Source organism: Nesoenas mayeri, assembly GCF_963082525.1.
Source record: "Nesoenas mayeri genome assembly, chromosome: 1".
Classification (NCBI taxonomy): domain Eukaryota; kingdom Metazoa; phylum Chordata; class Aves; order Columbiformes; family Columbidae; genus Nesoenas; species Nesoenas mayeri.
The window spans coordinates 213,755,347-213,773,793 of NC_137541.1; the positions used below are offsets into that span (position 1 = coordinate 213,755,347).

The window sequence follows — 18,447 nt, forward strand, 5'->3', positions numbered from 1 at the left end:
GAGCTCATGGGGAGGTGACAGGACCACATCAGCCACACGGCTGTGACCCACAGCAGCCATAGGGTGGTGGCAGCGTGTCCCTCTGCTCAGAACAAAGCCACTAATGAAGGCAATGCCAGCTCCTGGCCAGGGCCAGATCATCACCTGCAGCGCTGGTCCAGCTCGGGGTCCTCAGCACAGACACACATGGACCTGCTGGAAAGGGGCCAGAGGAGCCCCAGGAATGACCCGAGGCTGGAACAGCTCTGCTGGGGACAGAGGAGAGAGTTGGGGTGTTCAGCTGGAGAACAGAAGCTCCGGGAGACCTTAGTGCGGCCTTTAAGGACTTGAAAGAAAGATGCAGACAGACTTTTGAGCAGGGTCTGTTGTGACAGGACAAGGGGTGATGGTTTTAAACTAAAGGAGGGAGATTCAGGCCAGACATGAGGAAGAAATTGTTGCCCCTGAGGGTGCTGAGAAGAAACTTGTTTGGGGTGAGGGTGTCAGAGCCTGGCCCAGGCTGCCCAGGGGGCTGTGGAGTCTCCTTCTGTGCAGACATTCCAACCCGCCTGGACACCTTCCTGTGTAACCTCATCTGGGTGTTCCTGCTCCATGGGGGGATTGCACTGGATGAGCTTTACAGGGCCCTTCAACCCTGACATTCTGGGATTCTGTGGTGAGAGCCTGTCCCAGGTTGGGCAGAGAGGTGGTGGATGAACCATCCCTGAGACATCCCAGGCCAGGCTGGACGGGGCCTGAGCACCCTGAGCTGTGAAGATGTCCCTGCCATGGCAGGGGGAACTGGGGAGCTGGGAAGGTCCTTCAACACAAACCCAAACCATTCTGTGGTTTTATGATTGGAGTTGTGCCTCTGCCATCTTGAAAGCACATGCAGGAGACCCGTGTGTCCTATGTAGCCCCATGAGCTGCTGCCTGGTGTGTGTCCCCTCTCTGTGGACGCAGCAATGTGCAGATTGTTGGAAGCAGGGTCTCAGGAGGGGCCAGGGAGGCTGATGCAGGCTGGGTTGTTGTTTATGACCCGGCTGTCCCCTTCCACGGGCTGGCGCAGGGACGCTGGGTGGCCGAGGGTTGTTCGTCCATTGGTTACACATCGCCATGTGCTGTCAGACCAGCGAGGGACACTGGCGGTGACTCCCTCATCTTTATCTGAAACCTGTTCACCCAGCAGATCTTTGGGAAGGTCTGGAATGCAAGATAAGAATCATCAGTGCCCATCACTGAACTAAGACCTTTGTAACATGGTGACGTGGCATGGGTACCTTTTTTTAAATCTCCCATATTTAGTATACCCAGAACTATTTTTATGAGCAGCATCCTCTTTCAGAAAACTACATTACAATGCTGCAGCTCATGTGGTTCAGAGAAGAACCCAAAAATGATCTGCTTTAAAAATGTCTCCCATGTATGACCTTACTTTAGGATAAGGGAACACCCACCTGCTGGGCTGTCCAGGATCTGAAGTTTGTGGTGTCGGGTCCATGTCCCTATTTGACATCTGTGTTCTTTCAGCTTTGGCTTCACAGCTGTCACATTTACGTGTGTTTGCTCAGATTTGCTGCTTTGACTTCTCTGATATTTCTCTTCACTGCAGGCCATCTCCAGCATGTCATGTGTCTCAGTAAGTATGGATCCACACTAGTCAATTTATCCTTTTGGGCATCCCAGGGCTGGAAACTGTCAGCATCTGGCTTTCTTCCATCCACCTTCATTTGTGTTGTGTCACTTCGGGGGAATATCATAATCCTGAATGTTATGAGGACTGATCCAAACCTCCATGAGCCCATGTACCAATTCCTCTCCATGCCAGTCATGACAGGCTTGGGTTTGTCTCTCTCTGCAATGCCAACTGTGATGAGTGTATTCTGGTTTGATACCAGGCAGGTTAGTCTCAATACATAGAATAATAGAATCACAGACTAGTTTGGGATGAAGGGACCTTAAAGCTCCCCCAGTGCCCCCCCTGCCATGAGCAGGGACATCTCCAGCAGCTCAGGTTGCTCAGAGCCCCATCCAGCCTGGCCTGGGATGTCTCCAGGGATGGTTCAGCCACCACCTCTCTGGCCAACCTGGGCCAGGCTCTCACCACCCTCAGGGCAACAATTCCTTATATCCAGCCTGAATCTCCCTCCTTTTTAGTTTAAACCATCACCCCTTGTCCTATTGTAACAAGGGGGCAATTTGTTTTACTCGATCTTTTTTAACTCATTAATAGTGAGCTCGGATGAAAACATGGGGGGAAATAACAACAAAAAAAAGGCCCATTCAAGGCAGTGGGACCATTTCTCAAGAGGGCAGACAGGCAGCAAGCAGGTGGTGGGATGAGATGCATGGGGAGGTCAGGATGAGAGGGGCTGCTGCTGCACACTGTCTCCTTTGGAAATGTCAATGTATTCAGGGAAATGTCAGTGCAGCAGAGACATCAAAGAAAGGCTTCATGAGGGTGAGGAGAAGATGAAAGGGCAGTGAACACACCCACGGCAGCCTGAGTGGAGTGGGTGTGTGTCCCTGGGGGGCCGCGGTGCCACTGCCCCCTGAGCATCCACGGGTGTCCCCCAAGCACCCTCCCACACCGGCGCTGTGCAGAGCGCGGCAGGTGACAGCCCTGTCACCTCTGACTGCAGGTGAGCTGCTGCTTCTCCATCCGCATGGGAGAGCTCATGTACAGAATCACAGAATCGTTTTGGTTGGAAAAGCCCCCCAAAATCATGGAGTCCAACCATAACCCAGCCCTGTCCCTGCCCCATGTCCTGAGAACCTCAGTCCATCTGTCCAGCTCTCCAGGGCTGGTGACTCCAGCACTGCCCTGGGCAGCCTGTTCCAATGCCTCACAGCCCTTTGGGGAAGAAATTGTTCCCACATCCAACCTCAACCTCCCCTGGCGCAACTTGAGGCTGTTTCCTCTGCTCCTGGCGCTTGTTCCTGGGGAGCAGAGCCCGACCCCCCTGGCTCCAAGCTCCTTTCAGGCAGGTCAGAGATCAGAAGGTCTCCCCTCAGCTCCTGTTCTCCAGCTGAACCCCCAGGTCCCTCAGTCTCCATCACATTGTGCTCCAGCCCCTCACCAGCTCCGTTCCCTTCTCTCCACTCGCTCCAGCACCTCAAGCCCTTTCTTGGCGTGATGGGCCCAGAACTGACCCAGGATTGGCGGTTTGTCCTCCCCGGGTCCCAGCACAAGGGGACAAACAAAGACCCCCAGGCTGGGGCAGATCTGGAAAACCTGACTGTGTAGGTGGTTTCCTGGGGTGTGGAAGGAGAGGTCAGTGAATCCAGCCATGTTGGAGGCGGTGGTCTGCTTTGTGCAGCTTTCTGAAAGGACGGGATGACCTCTGACCAACAAATTTTAGGGGTTGAGTACTTTCAGCATTTTCTCCCAGATTCACTTGTTTTTCATCCAAGAGATGGTGGAGATTAGTGCAGGTGGAAGCTGCACGCACAGGTTGTCCAGGAAAACGTGAACGGGCTGAGGAACATTGTGCCCAAACGAATGGGTCGAACAGGAGGAGGCGGCTCCTGTGACCTGGGTCATTGGGCGAGCGGTGTTTCGGGGACTCTGTTGGAGCTGAGGATGAGGCCGGCAGCACGGAGGGGATGATGCACAGGACCGCAGGCAGGTTGAGTCCCACCAGGTCCCCGGGAGCGGAGCCGCGGTGGCAGCCGGGACTGCGGAGCGGGAGGGGATGGAGAGATAGAGGTGGGCAGCTGCAGGTGGAATCTGGTATCAAGATGAAGAGAAGCTGTTTGGTCTCAGTCCTGTCCCAAAATACCTCCCTCTCCCTTGTGAAATTCATCTTTTTTCTAGGGCTTTGTGATTCTGCCCATACAACAGCTCTATAGTGCAGAATATTAAACTTCCCGTGGTGTCCGTGGTGATTATTTCAAGGAAAGCAGCAGTGCTGCTGAGCAGAGCTATAACTTTTAAAACACTTTTATTCCTCAGGGGGCTTTATTTGCTTTATTTGTTTGTTTGTTTTGCAGCTGAACGCGCTAGACCTCAGCAAAGTGGACTCGGTGAAACTGAGACAGCGACATCTCATGAGGAAAATGTCTAGGAGGATAGTTTTCAGGAAGAGGTGCAGTTCATTAAAGATGCAATAAAAATAGAACCTTTCTTTCATAAACCACCAATAGAATGAATAAGCAAGGAGCCCACTGGCAGTCGTCACGCATAAATCATCCCCTTTACCATGAACCCCGGCGCGAGAAAAAGAATGAGCGTCTGAGCTTGGTCAAACCAGGAATGATTTACAGAAAGAAACAGCAAGAGCATGTAAAGCAAAAACAAAGAGGGGAAGGCAAAAAAGCAATCTGCATTTAGTTAGACACATAGATCAATGTAAGAATTGCTTTGTTATTCAAATTCTAGGGAAGCATATTGAATGATGAATGATATGAACGTGCATGACATTCATTATTCTTTTCAATTAGAAATTATTTTTCCCTGAAATGGTCCAACATCAGCAGCAAAGTGAGAAATCAAGGGAAAAAAAGAGTTAAAAAGTTAAGAAAACAGATGGCTTTAAATTGCAAGGGTGGTAAATAGGCGGGTGACGTTCCCCAGGGAGTATTTAGAGATGGGCAGGAGCAGTCCAGAGGTTGTTGGCAGATACCTTTGAGAACGAACAGGAGATAAATGAGACAGAAAACCAGCCTGGAAGAAGGTAAACCCAGGGCCTGGCTTCAGAAAGGTGGAAGAGGGTAAAGAAGTCATTGGGAGTTACAAAACAGCTGGATTAACCTTTATTTCCCGAAAAATACTGATGCGGACAAACCGAATATTTATGGAGCACACATGGTATATCAAAGAAATAAGTAGCGGTGACCGTGAATTTCTGAGGAACAAATTGTGACAAAGCAATCTAATTTTTCTCTCAGATGGAGTAACATGTCTTGCTGACAGGGAGGAAACAGAAAATTAAATTGACTGCGATTATGCTTTTGACACATTTTGCATAATGTATTCAGAAACAATAAGGGGAGAATGATCTAAATGAAACTACCACAAAGTGAAGGCAAAACTCACTGGAAAAAAGGCTTTTTCGAATAAAAGTTATCAATTATTCATTGTCGAAGATGAAGCAAACAGGGATTTGAAGGAAGCTATCTTTTTCCTCCAGTTATTCACTTTTTTCATTAATGAGCTCTTAAGGAAATAGCAGTTTCTTTGTGTCTGAATGTAGTGGTTGTCATGTCATTTTGGGTACATAGATCTGATCTTGCTTAAAAGATCTGGCCTTTAATCAGTGTGTTCCATATGAATGCACCAGGCTGACACCTTCTTTATTATTCTGTCTGAGTATTTAAGATTTCTGGTGTAGCTCCAGCATCCTTCTGATGACGGGGTAGGGAGACTGCTTATTAATTCTTCAGTGAGAACAAGGCAAAAGGACTGAAAGTACGAGGGCAGCACCTCTACAATGAAGCGCTGGAAAGTACCGGAGATGACAAGGCAAATGTTAGTCAACGATTTGCTAAAATAAGCAATAAAATAAAACTCAAAGTGAAGACTGTGTCAGAAAGGATGAATAGGGGCGTTGTACCCAGGGCACATGGAGCAACCTTCCTGTTCTCAGCACCGAACCCGCAGGTGAGGTCACCTTCTGTAAGGGGACACAAAGACCCGTTAGCAAAAGGAGTGCAACAAAATGCTTTACCATCCACAGAATGTGAAGCACGAGGACTCCTTTCACACACGAGATGTTTTTGAGATGTATGGAAGAAGCGCTATCAGGAAGGTCAGAACAGCTTTACTAAATATCCTCTTGGGCTGGTTTGGGTGAACTGTTGTCTTTTAGGGTAGCAGATGGACTACAAGATCTCTTGAGGTTCCTTCTGTTCTTACTTTTCATGTTTCCATTGGAAATCTCAAATAAATGTATATTTTCTACCACTGTCCTATACATCTCATTTGTTGTGTGTATATTTTGCTATTCCTTATCTACATACAGGGTAACATCTTCTGCCTAGTGGTATGTTGATCTTCACCAAGCAGTGATACGGGAGCTTGAGCTCCTTTGTGTTATTTCGGTCATAATAAACACCTGGGTCTTGGTAGAGACCACCCATCACTCTTGGCCTTCCTGAATTTTCACCAGCAAATTGCACATGCAGATTGTATTTCTCAGCTGTTGAACATAAAGGTGCATTTGATTGTTTTTCTTGGACATCCTGAATTTAACCCAGATTTTGCACCTTGTGAGTCTCTTGTCCAGGCTCAGGGCTGAGGACCTCGCTGATGCTATTACAGTAATGATGTGCGTTATTACTGGATGGACCTTTCCCATCAGAAACCCCCCTGCAGACCCTCTCTGTACGAAGCCATGAGGACCTCTAAAAGCACAAATGATGAAGCAGAGAGGGGTAGTAGCTAAGTGCAACCAGAGGCTGTTACTTACATCTGTCCATTGAATAGAAAGAAGGCCCTTCTGCAAGCTTCATCTTCCAACTATATCCTTTGGGCTAATAAAAGAAATTATCTCTCTTCTGAAACAAATGGCAGGGTCAGCCAGCTAACATCTGATAAAACCGCATTTTCCAGAAAAAAACCCATATCATTAGTGGTTGTTGTTTGCTGGAGGTAAAAATGGCCCAGCATTAAAACGATTATCTTTTAAAAGAATTGTACATGACCATTTTCTAATACTGAATCCATTGCTCCCAATAGCAAAACTGTGTCCTTCTGATGAATGAAGATGAAATAATTACTGATGTGGAAGTTATCCTTTTCTAATGGGTGAGTCACCTTGATCTGATGACTGTCAGTGTCAGGGCCACTGCAGAGGTCAGTAATAAATGTTGTTGGGGCCCCACATGGGTTTATTTCCCAGAATTTGGGGTAATTATGAGATAAGTTGGATAATAAAATCCCACATCATGCTGACCGCTTGGACACAGGTCATCCTTCAGCTGGATGTGTCATTGCACTAGGAAGGAGAGGCAAAAACAGCAGTTAAGTTTGGAATTTGAAAGTGATCAAAAGCAGGTTTTCTATAGTGCTTCAGCAAACTCACTCCGGTATGTTGGACATGAGGTTACTGTCCAATAACTCTTCTGGTTTCTCATCAGGTTGGTTTGCTTCATCACTGCCTGTTTCTTGGCCGATATGACACAGAGCAGGGACACTTCTCCCAACCAGCACCAGCCCCAGTCTGGCTGTTGGACCAAATCACACCGAGCACTCAGGTTATCGAATACGGCCCAAATCTTAGTGTCCCATACGCAAATCAAGGGGGCAACACGTTCTGTGACTACCCAGCTCAGTTTGGGTCACAGGAAAAAACCTCCAGGGTATGAATTCCATCCCAGCAAAAGCGAAGGTCTCCATTTCTAAAATGGGAATGTGGTGAACAAGAAAAGCCTGGCGATGATGTGGCTGTGCCGTGGTTTTGAGTTGTTTGGTTTGGTGGTTGTTTTCCTTTGTGCCAGGTGCCATCCAGGATTTTCCTGCGGGTTTCCCTGGTCCTGGACACTCCATTGTGCTCCACTGCACAACTTCTGCTGCTTAGAGGGGCTCTTCTGGGTTACACTGGCTTACACTTATCCAGTCACAGCTTGGATAGATTGTGAAAATCCCTGATTTGAGCTAACAGGCTGAAAACAGGAACAATCATTCGTGGGAAGCAGATCCACCGATGGCTATTCACCGTGCTTGGGAATAAAGGGCCAGCTTGTGAGCCTTCTGCATCGTAGTGTGGCATGGGCTGTGCTCTCGTGTTCCTGTCAATAAATTAGGCTAGAAATAACAATCAGAGCACAAAATGGGGGAAAAAAAAAAAGGTTTTGGGAAAATCTTACTTGTTCAGGGCAAAATGGCACAAGCCTCAAAAAGTTGTCCATCCATTTGTAGATGGTCACCTTGTCCAGTGAAGAGTGAGACACTGCCAGGAGCTGACCTGGTCTGTGCTGTGCAGCTTAGGACGGGACTAAAAATCCCCCAGCAAAGCCTATATCTCCCCATAACTATAGAGGAGGTGGTTTACCCCCATGCCAGGAGAACGACACGACTGATGCTGTGTTGTTAATAGAGACATCCTAAAGGATGCATGTAAGATGCTAATATCCTTCCTGTCTTGGTGAGATGGTAACACTTTAAGGTGAAAAGGTTCCTGAGCATAATTGGTACCCAAAGGAGCAACTCTGGACTGAGACATCCAGGTTCTAAACTATCCTATTGCTGTAGCAGGCACAGACCTACCTGGCATCTCAGCTGCTCCATGTGCTTCCAGTGCCCAAAGGGCTCAGCAGAGGCTCCATCCTGACCACCGACAGCTCCAAAGCCACCCTGCCTACCTCTGCTCCTGCAGCGGCAAGACGTGTCTGTCACTGTATCTGTATGTCCATGCCTGCACGAGCACTCGGGTCCAGCCGAGACTGTCTGTGCAGACTGGAAAACACCTCAACTCAGCCGAAATCCCCAGTGTCTGGAGAGCTGAGCTGCTGTCTGGACACTAATGCCTATACAGATCTCCCCTACATGTCCTTCAACTGGAGCTTAGGCACCCTGGGCTCTTCTTTGGCACCAGAGGTGGGTTTTTGCGATCTGCAGGTGAATCTCCCCCTGTACTCAGTGCTGGGGAGGCCAAAGTGCAATTCCTGGGGTCAGTTTTGGGCCCCTCATGCCAAGAAAGGCCTTGAGGTGCTGGAGCGAGTGGAGAGAAGGGAACGGAGCTGGTGAGGGGCTGGAGCACAATGTGATGGAGACTGAGGGACCTGGGGGTTCAGCTGGAGAACAGGAGCTGAGGGGAGACCTTCTGATCTCTGAACTGCCTGAAAGGAGCTTGGAGCCAGGGGGGTCGGGCTCTGCTCCCCAGGAACAAGCGCCAGGAGCAGAGGAAACGGCCTCAAGTTGCGCCAGGGGAGGTTGAGGTTGGATGTGGGAACAATTTCTTCCCCAAAGGGCTGTGGGGCATTGGAACAGGCTGCCCAGGGCAGTGCTGGAGTCACCAGCCCTGGAGGGCTGGACAGACGGACAGGAGGTTCTCAGGACATGGGGCAGGGACAGGGCTGGGTTATGGTTGGACTCCATGATCTTGAGGGGCTTTTCCAACCCAAATGATTCTGTGATTCTATGATAATCTAAACCCAGTGACAGGGTTCCCAAGGATGCTCAGCACCTCCCCAGTATCCAGCTGGTCCTCAGCCTCCTGCTGAACACCCGATGCCCAGGACAGCCTGGGAACATGAAGGGAAGGTCTGCACGGCTGCTCACAGGACACAGCGTCAGCAGACACAAGCACCCTGCTCCATGCTGTGGCGCGGATTTTGTGGTTCTCCTGCCCCTCTGCTCTGCCCTGGGGAGACCACACCTGGAATCTTGTGTCCAGCTGTGGCCCCTCAGTTCCAGCAGGACAGGGAACTGCTGCAGAGAGTCCAGCGCAGCCACCAAGATGCTGCAGGGAGTGGAGCATCTCCCGTGTGAGGAAAGGCTGAGGGAGCTGGGGCTCTGGAGCTGGACAAGAGGACACTGAGGGGGGACTCATTGCTGGGGATCAATATGGAAAGGGGCAGTGTCAGGAGGATGGAGCCAGGCTCTGCTGGTGACAACCAGGGACAGGACAAGGGGCAATGGGTGCAAACTGGAACACAGGAGGTTCCACTTAGATAGGAGAAGAAACGTGTTCATGGTGAGGGTGTCAGAGCCTGGCCCAGGCTGCCCAGGGGGGTTGTGGAGTCTCCTTCTGTGCAGACATTCCAACCCGCCTGGACACCTTCCTGTGTAACCTCATCTGGGTGTTCCTGCTCCATGGGGGGATTGCACTGGATGAGCTTTCCAGGGCCCTTCCAGCCCTGACACTCTGGGACTCTCTGATTATGTGACATGGTGATGCAGGACACAGATGGAGCTCTGCAGGTGTATTCACAGCACCGGCGTAGCTGTCACCAAAGCTTAGCACAGGCATGGCCGAACACCCTTCCAGCCAGCACGTGGCATTTGGTGACGGCATGGAGTTTGCTGCAGGCAGAGAGTGTCCCCCGAGAAGCCGGGAGCGCTCAGGCGGTCAGCTCAGGTGAACCAGGCTTGTCGAGGCTCGGCTTACCGTCGTGCCCAAGGTGTCCCATTTCCTCTGTCTGTGCCATGCAGAAGTTGCTCTCAGGCAGAAAGACGCATGAACCAACGATGGAAGGGCTCAGGGGAGTGAGAATCTGATTTTTCCATCTAGTTTCAGTCATAAGGCTCACTCATTCCTCCACACGAGGGACAAGTTGTTTTTTCAGGCAGTGCATCACGCTAAACCCAAACGCTTCTCCTGTTCACATCTCTGCGACTCCCAAACCACAGCGGCCGCATTAATTCCACTCTGTGTTTATACCCGTGCTGTGGAGATCAACACAACAGCTCAGCACCCTCTCTGCAGAGCTCAGAAACACCCACTGGGGAGACATTTTGCTGGGTGAGTCTGTTTTCCCCCCATTTCCAGCATAATCAAAGAGCCCCAGGGCGGAGGTCAAAAAGCAGGTTTCTTCAAAAATCCACGTAAGCAGGTGCACGTTCTGCAGCTGTGATATTCAACCACTAGAAGAAGCCGGTGGAAGCATTAGGAACATAATGGAGTCTCCAGGTTTTGAGTTTTCTAGATTTTCAACTTAATAACATTTTGGAAGCCGCTGCCTTCAATACAGTGTCTGTTAATGGTCAGGGAGAGGATGTGGGGTAATGGCCAGATGAGAAAGGTTTCTGGCAAATACCAGAAGTGGGTTTTGCCTGATTCCCTACATGACTGTAAGCCAAGATCCACTGAAAACCAACATTTAAAGTATCTTTGGATGAGGACCCACGGCTTACGTGTGGCTTTTAGCAATGAAGCGAATGCTCAAGGAAATATTTCAGGAACAGTACGTTAAGAGTATATTAACAGAATGTTAAGGAGTAGCATTTTCAGTATTCTCAGTGATTTTTCCCACATCTGAGTGGTTTTCATCTCAGAAATGCTGAGATCTAGTGCAGGTGGAAGCTGCATGTACAGATTGTCTGGGAAAATGATAATAAGTTGAGGAACGTTGTGCCCAAAGCAGGACGGGAGACCAGCAGCATGGAGGGAGTGATGCACATAGAGTCACAAAATCATAGATGGTTTGGGCTGGAGGGACCTTCCCAGCTGCCCAGTTCCACCTGCCATGGGCAGGGACATCGTCACAGCTCAGGGTGCTCAGAGCCCGTCCAGCCTGGCCTGGGATGTCTCAGGGATGGTTCAGCCACCACCTCTCTGGCCAACCTGGGCCAGGCTCTCACCACCCTCAGGGCAACAATTCCTCATATCCAGCCTGAATCTCCCTCCTTTAGTTTAACCCATCACCCCTTGTCCTGTCACAACAGGCCCTGCTCAAAAGTCTGTCTCCATCTTTCTCATGGGCCCCTTTTCAGTCCGGAAAGGCCGCACTAAGGTCTCCTGGAGCTTCTGTTCTCCAGCTGAACAGCCCAACTCTCTCACCTGTCCCCAGCAGAGCTGTTCCAGCCTCGGGTCATTCCTGGGGCTGCTCTGGCCCCTCTCCAGCAGCTCCATGTGTGTCCTGTTCTTTGTGTCTTTCCCTGTTACTTATTCTTCTCTTTGAGCTGCAAAGGTCTTGATCTGACAACCGCAATGACGCAGATGCCCTCACCTTCCACATACGCTCACGGGACTAGAAAGGTTTTGGAAGGAGGCAACAAAACCAACAAAAGTCCTTAAATAATTTCCATGCAAGGAAGAGTTGGGCGAGCCAGGACCCTCCAGTGCAGACAAGGGATGACTGAGGGGTGGGGACAGGCTTTGTAAAGCCCTGAGTGCCTTGGAGAGGACATTCAGATGTAACTGCTCTCTGTCTCTCAGTACAAGAACTAAGACACGGTAAATAAAATTGCAGGTGGCAAATTTCAAGCCAATTACAGGAGGTGTTTTTCACTCGGCAGGATTAAGCTTCGGAACATCTTGTCAGAGCGAACTGCAAACGCCAAGAGTCTGCAGGGGCTCTACCAGGCAGCGAGACAAATCCACAGGAAAAAGAAATCCATTAAGGAATATTGAACACAAAACACTGCTCCTGGCTCAGGAAGTGCCGGAGCCTCGGGTCGATGGAGGTCAGTAGAGAAACCGTCCCCCTGTGCTTGCCATGTGCTTATTCCTTCCCCGAGCACTGCCCAGGTCATATCCTTGGCCAGCTGGACCTCCGAGCTCTGCCCAGCGATCCAGAGCCTCCTCAGGGCTGTTCACCTGCCCCGGGAGCAGCAGGACGTTCTGCAGCCACCCCACCTCCACCCAAAACCGAGGATGGCTGTGCTGCCATCAGAGACCTGGACAGGCTGGAGAGCTGGGCGGGGAATAACCTGATGAAATAGAACAAGGGCAAGTGTAGAGTCCTGCATCTGGGCAGGAACAACCCCAGGTTCCAGTATAGGTCGGGGAATGACCTATTAGAGAGCAGTGTAGGGGAAAGGGACCTGGGGGTCCTGGGGACAGCAGGGTGACCATGAGCCAGCACTGGGCCCTTGTGGCCAGGAAGCCAATGGGACCTGGGGTGGGTTAGAAGGGGGTGGTCAGTAGGTCAGAGAGGTTCTCCTGCCCCTCTGCTCTGCCCTGGGGAGACCACACCTGGAATCTTATGTCCAGTTCTGGACCCCTCAGTTCCAGCAGGACAGGGAACTGCTGGAGAGAGTCCAGCATAGGGCAACAAGGATGATTAAGGGAGTGGAGCATCTCCCTTATGAAGAAAGGCTGAGGGAGCTGGGTCTCTTTAGTTTGGAGAAGAGGAGACTGAGGGGTGACCTTATTAATGTTTATAAATATATAAAGGGGGAGTGCCACAAGAATAGAGCCAGGCTCTTCTCGGTGGCAAACAATGATAGGACAAGGGGTAATGGGATCAAGCTGGAACACAAGAGGTTCCACTTTAATTTGAGAAAAAACTTCTTCTCAGTGAGGGTGGCAGAGCCTGGAACAGGCTGCCCAGGGGGTTGTGGAGTCTCCTTCTCTGGAGACATTCAAGACCCACCTGGACATGTTTCTGTGCGACCTCACCTGGGCGTTCCTGCTCCAGCAGGGGGATTGGACTGGATGAGCTTTTGAGGTCCCTTCCGATCCCAAACATACTGTGATACTGTGACACAAGCTGCCTGGGGGGTCCCAGCCCCTCGGAGCATCCCTGAGCGTGTGGCAAGGAGGCAGAGCATCAGGTTAGGGGTGGCCATGGAGGTTGAAAGGTGGGAGCCTTCACTGCCATCTTACCCTGCACAACCATGGTGGAACAACCTCTTTGCTGCTGCATCCTCCCACCTTGCAGGGAGGAGTTTTGCACCAGGAGCTGCTCATCTGTGGTGACCCCGATGCCAGAAAGGCCCTCAGGCCCTGTGGAACGTCATTTAAAATTATATATTTTTAGAGCTAACACTATAAAGAGAAGTCAGCACAGATAATCATACATCCTTTCAGATGTTGGGAACCTCAAGCTGTGCAGGGTGGAATGAGTCTGGGTCAGCATGCAGCTCACCCTGCAGACCTCATTCAACAAAGCGTTATCCCATTTTGGTCAATTCAGCTATTATATGAAAATCTGTTTCCATATCCAGACCTTCAGCAGAGAGACCTGAACACAGGAGGAAGAAAGGACAAGCAACGTAGTGGGGACTGTGCGGCTGCAGAAGACAACATTGCATTTCCTATCCATCCCATTACAAATCTGACCCTTTATCCCCTTGTGAACCTTTGTAATAAGAGCCAAAAAGAGCAGGATCCATGTAGAAGCTCGTGACAAGTTGTAAGAGGACCAGCCCAGGATCTGGATAACATTTCATGGGCGCATTTTGCAGACACTTCACCCGGAATATCTCCCCCAGCAGAGCTGGGACCAAGTGCTGGGTCACTGCACATACAAACACAGGGTGACTGCTGTCCTTGGGGCCAACCACATAAAACCAGTGTGGGCATGGTCGTCTTTGAAATGAGCAATGGGCAAGTGCTGCAGAGTGGGTAAGACACAAAATGTGGGGGGACAGCCCAAGGATGCCTGCATCGCTGCTACCCACACCACAGGAACTGCAGGAACCCCTCCACTGCAGGAACCTTCCACTGCAGGAACCCCTGCACTGCAGGAACCCCTGCACTGCAGGAACCCCTCCACTGCAGGAACCCCTCCGCTGCAGGAACCTCTCCACCACAGGAACCCCTCCACCACAGGAACCTTCCACTGCAGGAAAGCTTCCCCGGCAGGAACCCCTCCAGTGCAGGAACCTTCCCCTGCAGGAACCCCTCCACTGCAGGAACCCTTCCCCTGCAAGAACCCCTCCACTGCAGGAACCCCTCCACTGCAGGAACCTTCCACTGCAGGAACCCCTCCAGTGCAGGAACCTTCCCCTGCAGGAACCCTTCCACTGCAGGAACCCCTCCACTGCAGGAACCCCTCCACTGCAGGAACCCTTCCACTGCAGGAACCTTCCACTGCAGGAACCCCTCCAGTGCAGGAACCTTCCCCTGCAGGAACCTTCCACTGCAGGAACCCCTCCACTGCAGGAACCTTCCCCTGCAGGAACCCCTCCAGTGCAGGAACCTTCCCCTGCAGGAACCCTTCCACTGCAGGAACCCCTCCACTGCAGGAACCCCTCCACTGCAGGAACCTTCCACTGCAGGAACCCCTCCAGTGCAGGAACCTTCCCCTGCAGGAACCCTTCCACTGCAGGAACCCCTCCACTGCAGGAACCTTCCCCTGCAGGAACCCCTCCAGTGCAGGAACCCCTCCAGTGCAGGAACCTTCCACTGCAGGAACCCCTCCACTCCAGGAACCTTCCACTGCAGGAACCCTTCCACTGCAGGAACCCCTCCACTGCAGGAACCCTTCCCCTGCAGGAACCCCTCCACTGCAGGAACCTTCCACTGCAGGAACCTTCCACTGCAGGAACCCCTCCCCTGCAGGAACCCTTCCACTGCAGGAACCTTCCACTGCAGGAACCTTCCACTGCAGGAACCCTTCCCCTGCAAGAACCCCTCCACTGCAGGAACCCCTCCAGTGCAGGAACCTTCCACTGCAGGAACCCCTCCAGTGCAGGAACCCCTCCACTGCAGGAACCCCTCCGCTGCAGGAACCCTTCCACTGCAGGAACCCCTTTATTCAAGGTCCCATGGGGTGTTCAGAGATATCATAAGTGGCTGTTTGTGACTGGGTGAGTCTGGCTCAGGGTTTCTCCCCACAACGAAAACTGAGCCTGGGTGGCAGCAGAACTGGGTGAGTTACTGAAATGCAAAGGGCAGGAACATTGCCGAGAGGTTTCACACCTCGGATGGCACTTGCAGAGCCTCATCGTGATGCTTAGAGCTTTTGTTATATGGTACTCCCGGGCAAAGTAAGGAAATTGTATTTAATCCCTTCTCCCTGTTCTAATTAATATGCTATTTTTTTTTTTTCCTAGTTACAGGAGAGTTAGAAAATATTAGATCTAGGAAGGATCACTGGGATGATTTGTTCTGACATCCTGCATCACACTTCCAGGAGGGTTTCATAACCAGTTTACTCATCAAGCCCCCTTCAGGCAAAGCGCACATCTCAGAAGGGTTTCTGTTGTTAGCTCTGCGGTTCCAAAGGATGAAGAATTTGTCATCTGTCCTGTTTTATTGTCAGGTTTGCAAACTAGCAGCATCTCATTTCATCCATTTTCCATGTAGCTCCAGTTTCAAGTCACTGGGTCACATTGTGCTTGTGTGTTACACTGAAGAGTCATCACTGTCAACCACACACTGACTGGGGGACAATTTTTAGATCAATTCAGCTTTTCTTTTGCTGGTCACATAGTCTAACTAAATAAATCCTTCCGTAGACTTGTTTCCCCAAATAATAAAATCCTCTCTTCTTTGGTGTGGATTAGATGATCATTGTAGGTCCCTTCCACCTGAAATAGTCTATTCTGTCCTACATAGCTCTGCAAGGTTTGATCTTACATACTGTTCATTGCCAGCACTGAAGTTTCTGGACCTCCATTTCCCTGGAAAGGTTTCTGGTTTGTAGCAGCGACTCTGTTGTCGTGCAGGGATTTAGGGGGTTCCACTCGGGAGAAGTGAAGCACCAAGCGTGGGGTCTCCTGGCACACACGAGCACCAGCTGCCTGGTCCAGGCTGTTCCGCAGGTTGTACATGGGGACTCTGTATTACCACAAGATTTATTCCTCTTCCTCTGACAACTATTTCTCTCTGCTGACACCTCCGGTGAAATTTGCATTACATTTATATTTTAATTTCTTTCAAGACATTATTCATTTCTTATTTATTGGATGAAAAATTACAAGTTTTGTCATATTTGCTGTGAAAAAAAAAAATTAAAGCATCCTCAGTACTGTAATCCAGACAAAATCTGGATCAGGGGGGTTAGGAAAGCCTAACTCATTGATGGGTGGACACATGTGAGTCAATCATGATTTATTACTTTAAACTAGTAGTATTTAAAAAAAGAAAAAGCTTTTGGGAACTTCTAACGTATTGAGGTAACTGATATATTTTAAAACTCCCTGATGCTTTTGTCTGTTTGTTTCTCTCATTCATTAATATTTTATCCTGCAGTCATCAATGAAAAGGGAAAAATAATCAGCAGCACACTCATTAGCCACTGCTATGCACCCGGGTAATTTATGAAATTTATATCTTCTGAATATATATAAGTATGTGTGTGTCTGTTTCCTGGTTTGTGGGCAGTACACTTATTTTTCATTATTACTATTATTATTTCATTGTAGATGTTCCCTGGTCCACCATGTGGTTGTCCAACAGCTCCAGCTCCTCCAGCCACACGTTCATCCTGACGGGCATCCCGGGGCTGGATGCTGCGCACGTCTGGCTGTCTGTCCCTTTCACCTGCATTTACACTGCGTCCCTCATGGGGAACTGCATGATCCTCTTTGTCATCAGGAGTGATCCAAGCCTCCACGAGCCCATGTACCAACTCCTCTCCATGTTGGCCATGACTGATCTGGGCTTGTCTCTGTCTACAGCACTCACTGTGATGAGTGTTTTCTGGGCCAACTGCCGGGAAATCAGTTTTGACGCCTGTTTTGCTCAGGTTTATTTTGTTCATTCTTTCTCCTTCATGGAGTCCTCGGTGCTCCTGGCCATGGCCTTTGATTGCTATGTGGCCATCTGCTACCCGCTGAGATACGCCTCCATCCTCACCAGTGCCAGGACAGCCAAGATGGGGCTGGCCGCTGTCTGCCGGTGCCTCTTCGGGGTGCTGCCATCACTCTTCTTGCTGAGAAGGTTGCCCTTCTGCCATTCCCATGTGCTGTCCCACGCCTACTGCCTGCACCAGGACCTGATCAAGCTGGTATGTGCAGACATCACGTTCAACAGCATGTACGGGTTAGCCGTGGCCATCCTCATAGTGGTGCTAGACCCACTGCTCATTCTTTTGTCATACATTAGGATTTGTAAGACAATCGCGAGGTTTCCATCCCGGAGGGAGCGTCTCAAGGCTTTGAACAACTGCCTGTCCCATGTCCTGGCAGTCCTGATTCCGTACATCCCCATGGTTGGCTTGTCCATGGTTCACCGTTTCGGCAAAAATGCTTCCCCTCTCGTTCATGTCTTCCTGGCCAACATCTACCTGCTGGTCCCCGCCGTGCTGAACCCCATCATCTACAGCATAAAAAACAAGAAGATCCGCGGGGGTGTCCTCAAGGTCCTCACGCCAAAGAAGAGCTTCTTCCCTTGGCATCGCAGCACATAAAGTACCTTCGCTGGCTGCTCACCATAAACCAGCGGGATGAACTCTTTATGCTGTGTACACCATTGTTACTAATCAAATGTATGCTTCCGGGTGAAGGTAGAAGCAATTAATATTCAAATTAATTTAAATCATTGTTCATGCTCCTTTATTCTGCATTTACCGCAGCATTTTCTCTACTCTGTGAAGTGCGTTCTATTTCCAGTTGCCACTGAAGGAGTTTATGCTCCAGAAAAAAACATAAATATGCAAGATTTTTTTTTCTCAAGGCCACTGAGGCTGTAACAAATCTTGCTCAACTATTTCTAATGAGTACTGTAATGAAGAATTAAACCCTAGTCTAGGAAACCATTCCACATGTGATTAAACCTATGTGATTAGCCTCATTGTTTGCATTCACCAAGGAAGAAGCCATTCAGTCACCAGTTATGAAGCCGTCAGGAACCAAAGCAAGCACAAGTCTTCATATCCCACCTAAATGCGGGAGATTGCGAAGTATTGAGTGAGTATTTGCCCACTTGTTTTTCATGGATGCTCAAGTCTGCATTGGGGAGTGCAGTCTTACCAGACAAGCAGTATGTGGGTGACCTCATCAGTAATACCACATAAGGTCAGGATGACTTAGGTAACGTTATCAGAAATATCAAATTTGGAGTGATGTAGCAGAACTGGGGCCAATGGAGAAAAAAGTCATAAGAGGCAGCATGTTTACCTGGGACTGGAGTGGGGAAAGGAAAGGTCAAAGGCAGTGGAAAGGATGGTCAGGAAGTGGTAAAAGAGACA

General features: G+C 49.9%; 1 protein-coding gene across 1 annotated transcript; it reads left to right on the forward strand.

Annotated features, from left to right (window-relative positions):
* Positions 1–16,698: 16,698 nt before the first annotated feature.
* Positions 16,699–17,667, forward strand: LOC308037248 (olfactory receptor 51Q1-like; the record flags this gene model as incomplete). Its single annotated transcript, XM_080338896.1, has 1 exon — positions 16,699–17,667. The coding sequence occupies one exon, from the start codon at positions 16,699–16,701 to the stop codon at positions 17,665–17,667; it is 969 nt and encodes a 322-aa protein (XP_080195022.1).
* Between the last annotated feature and the right edge of the window lie 780 nt (positions 17,668–18,447).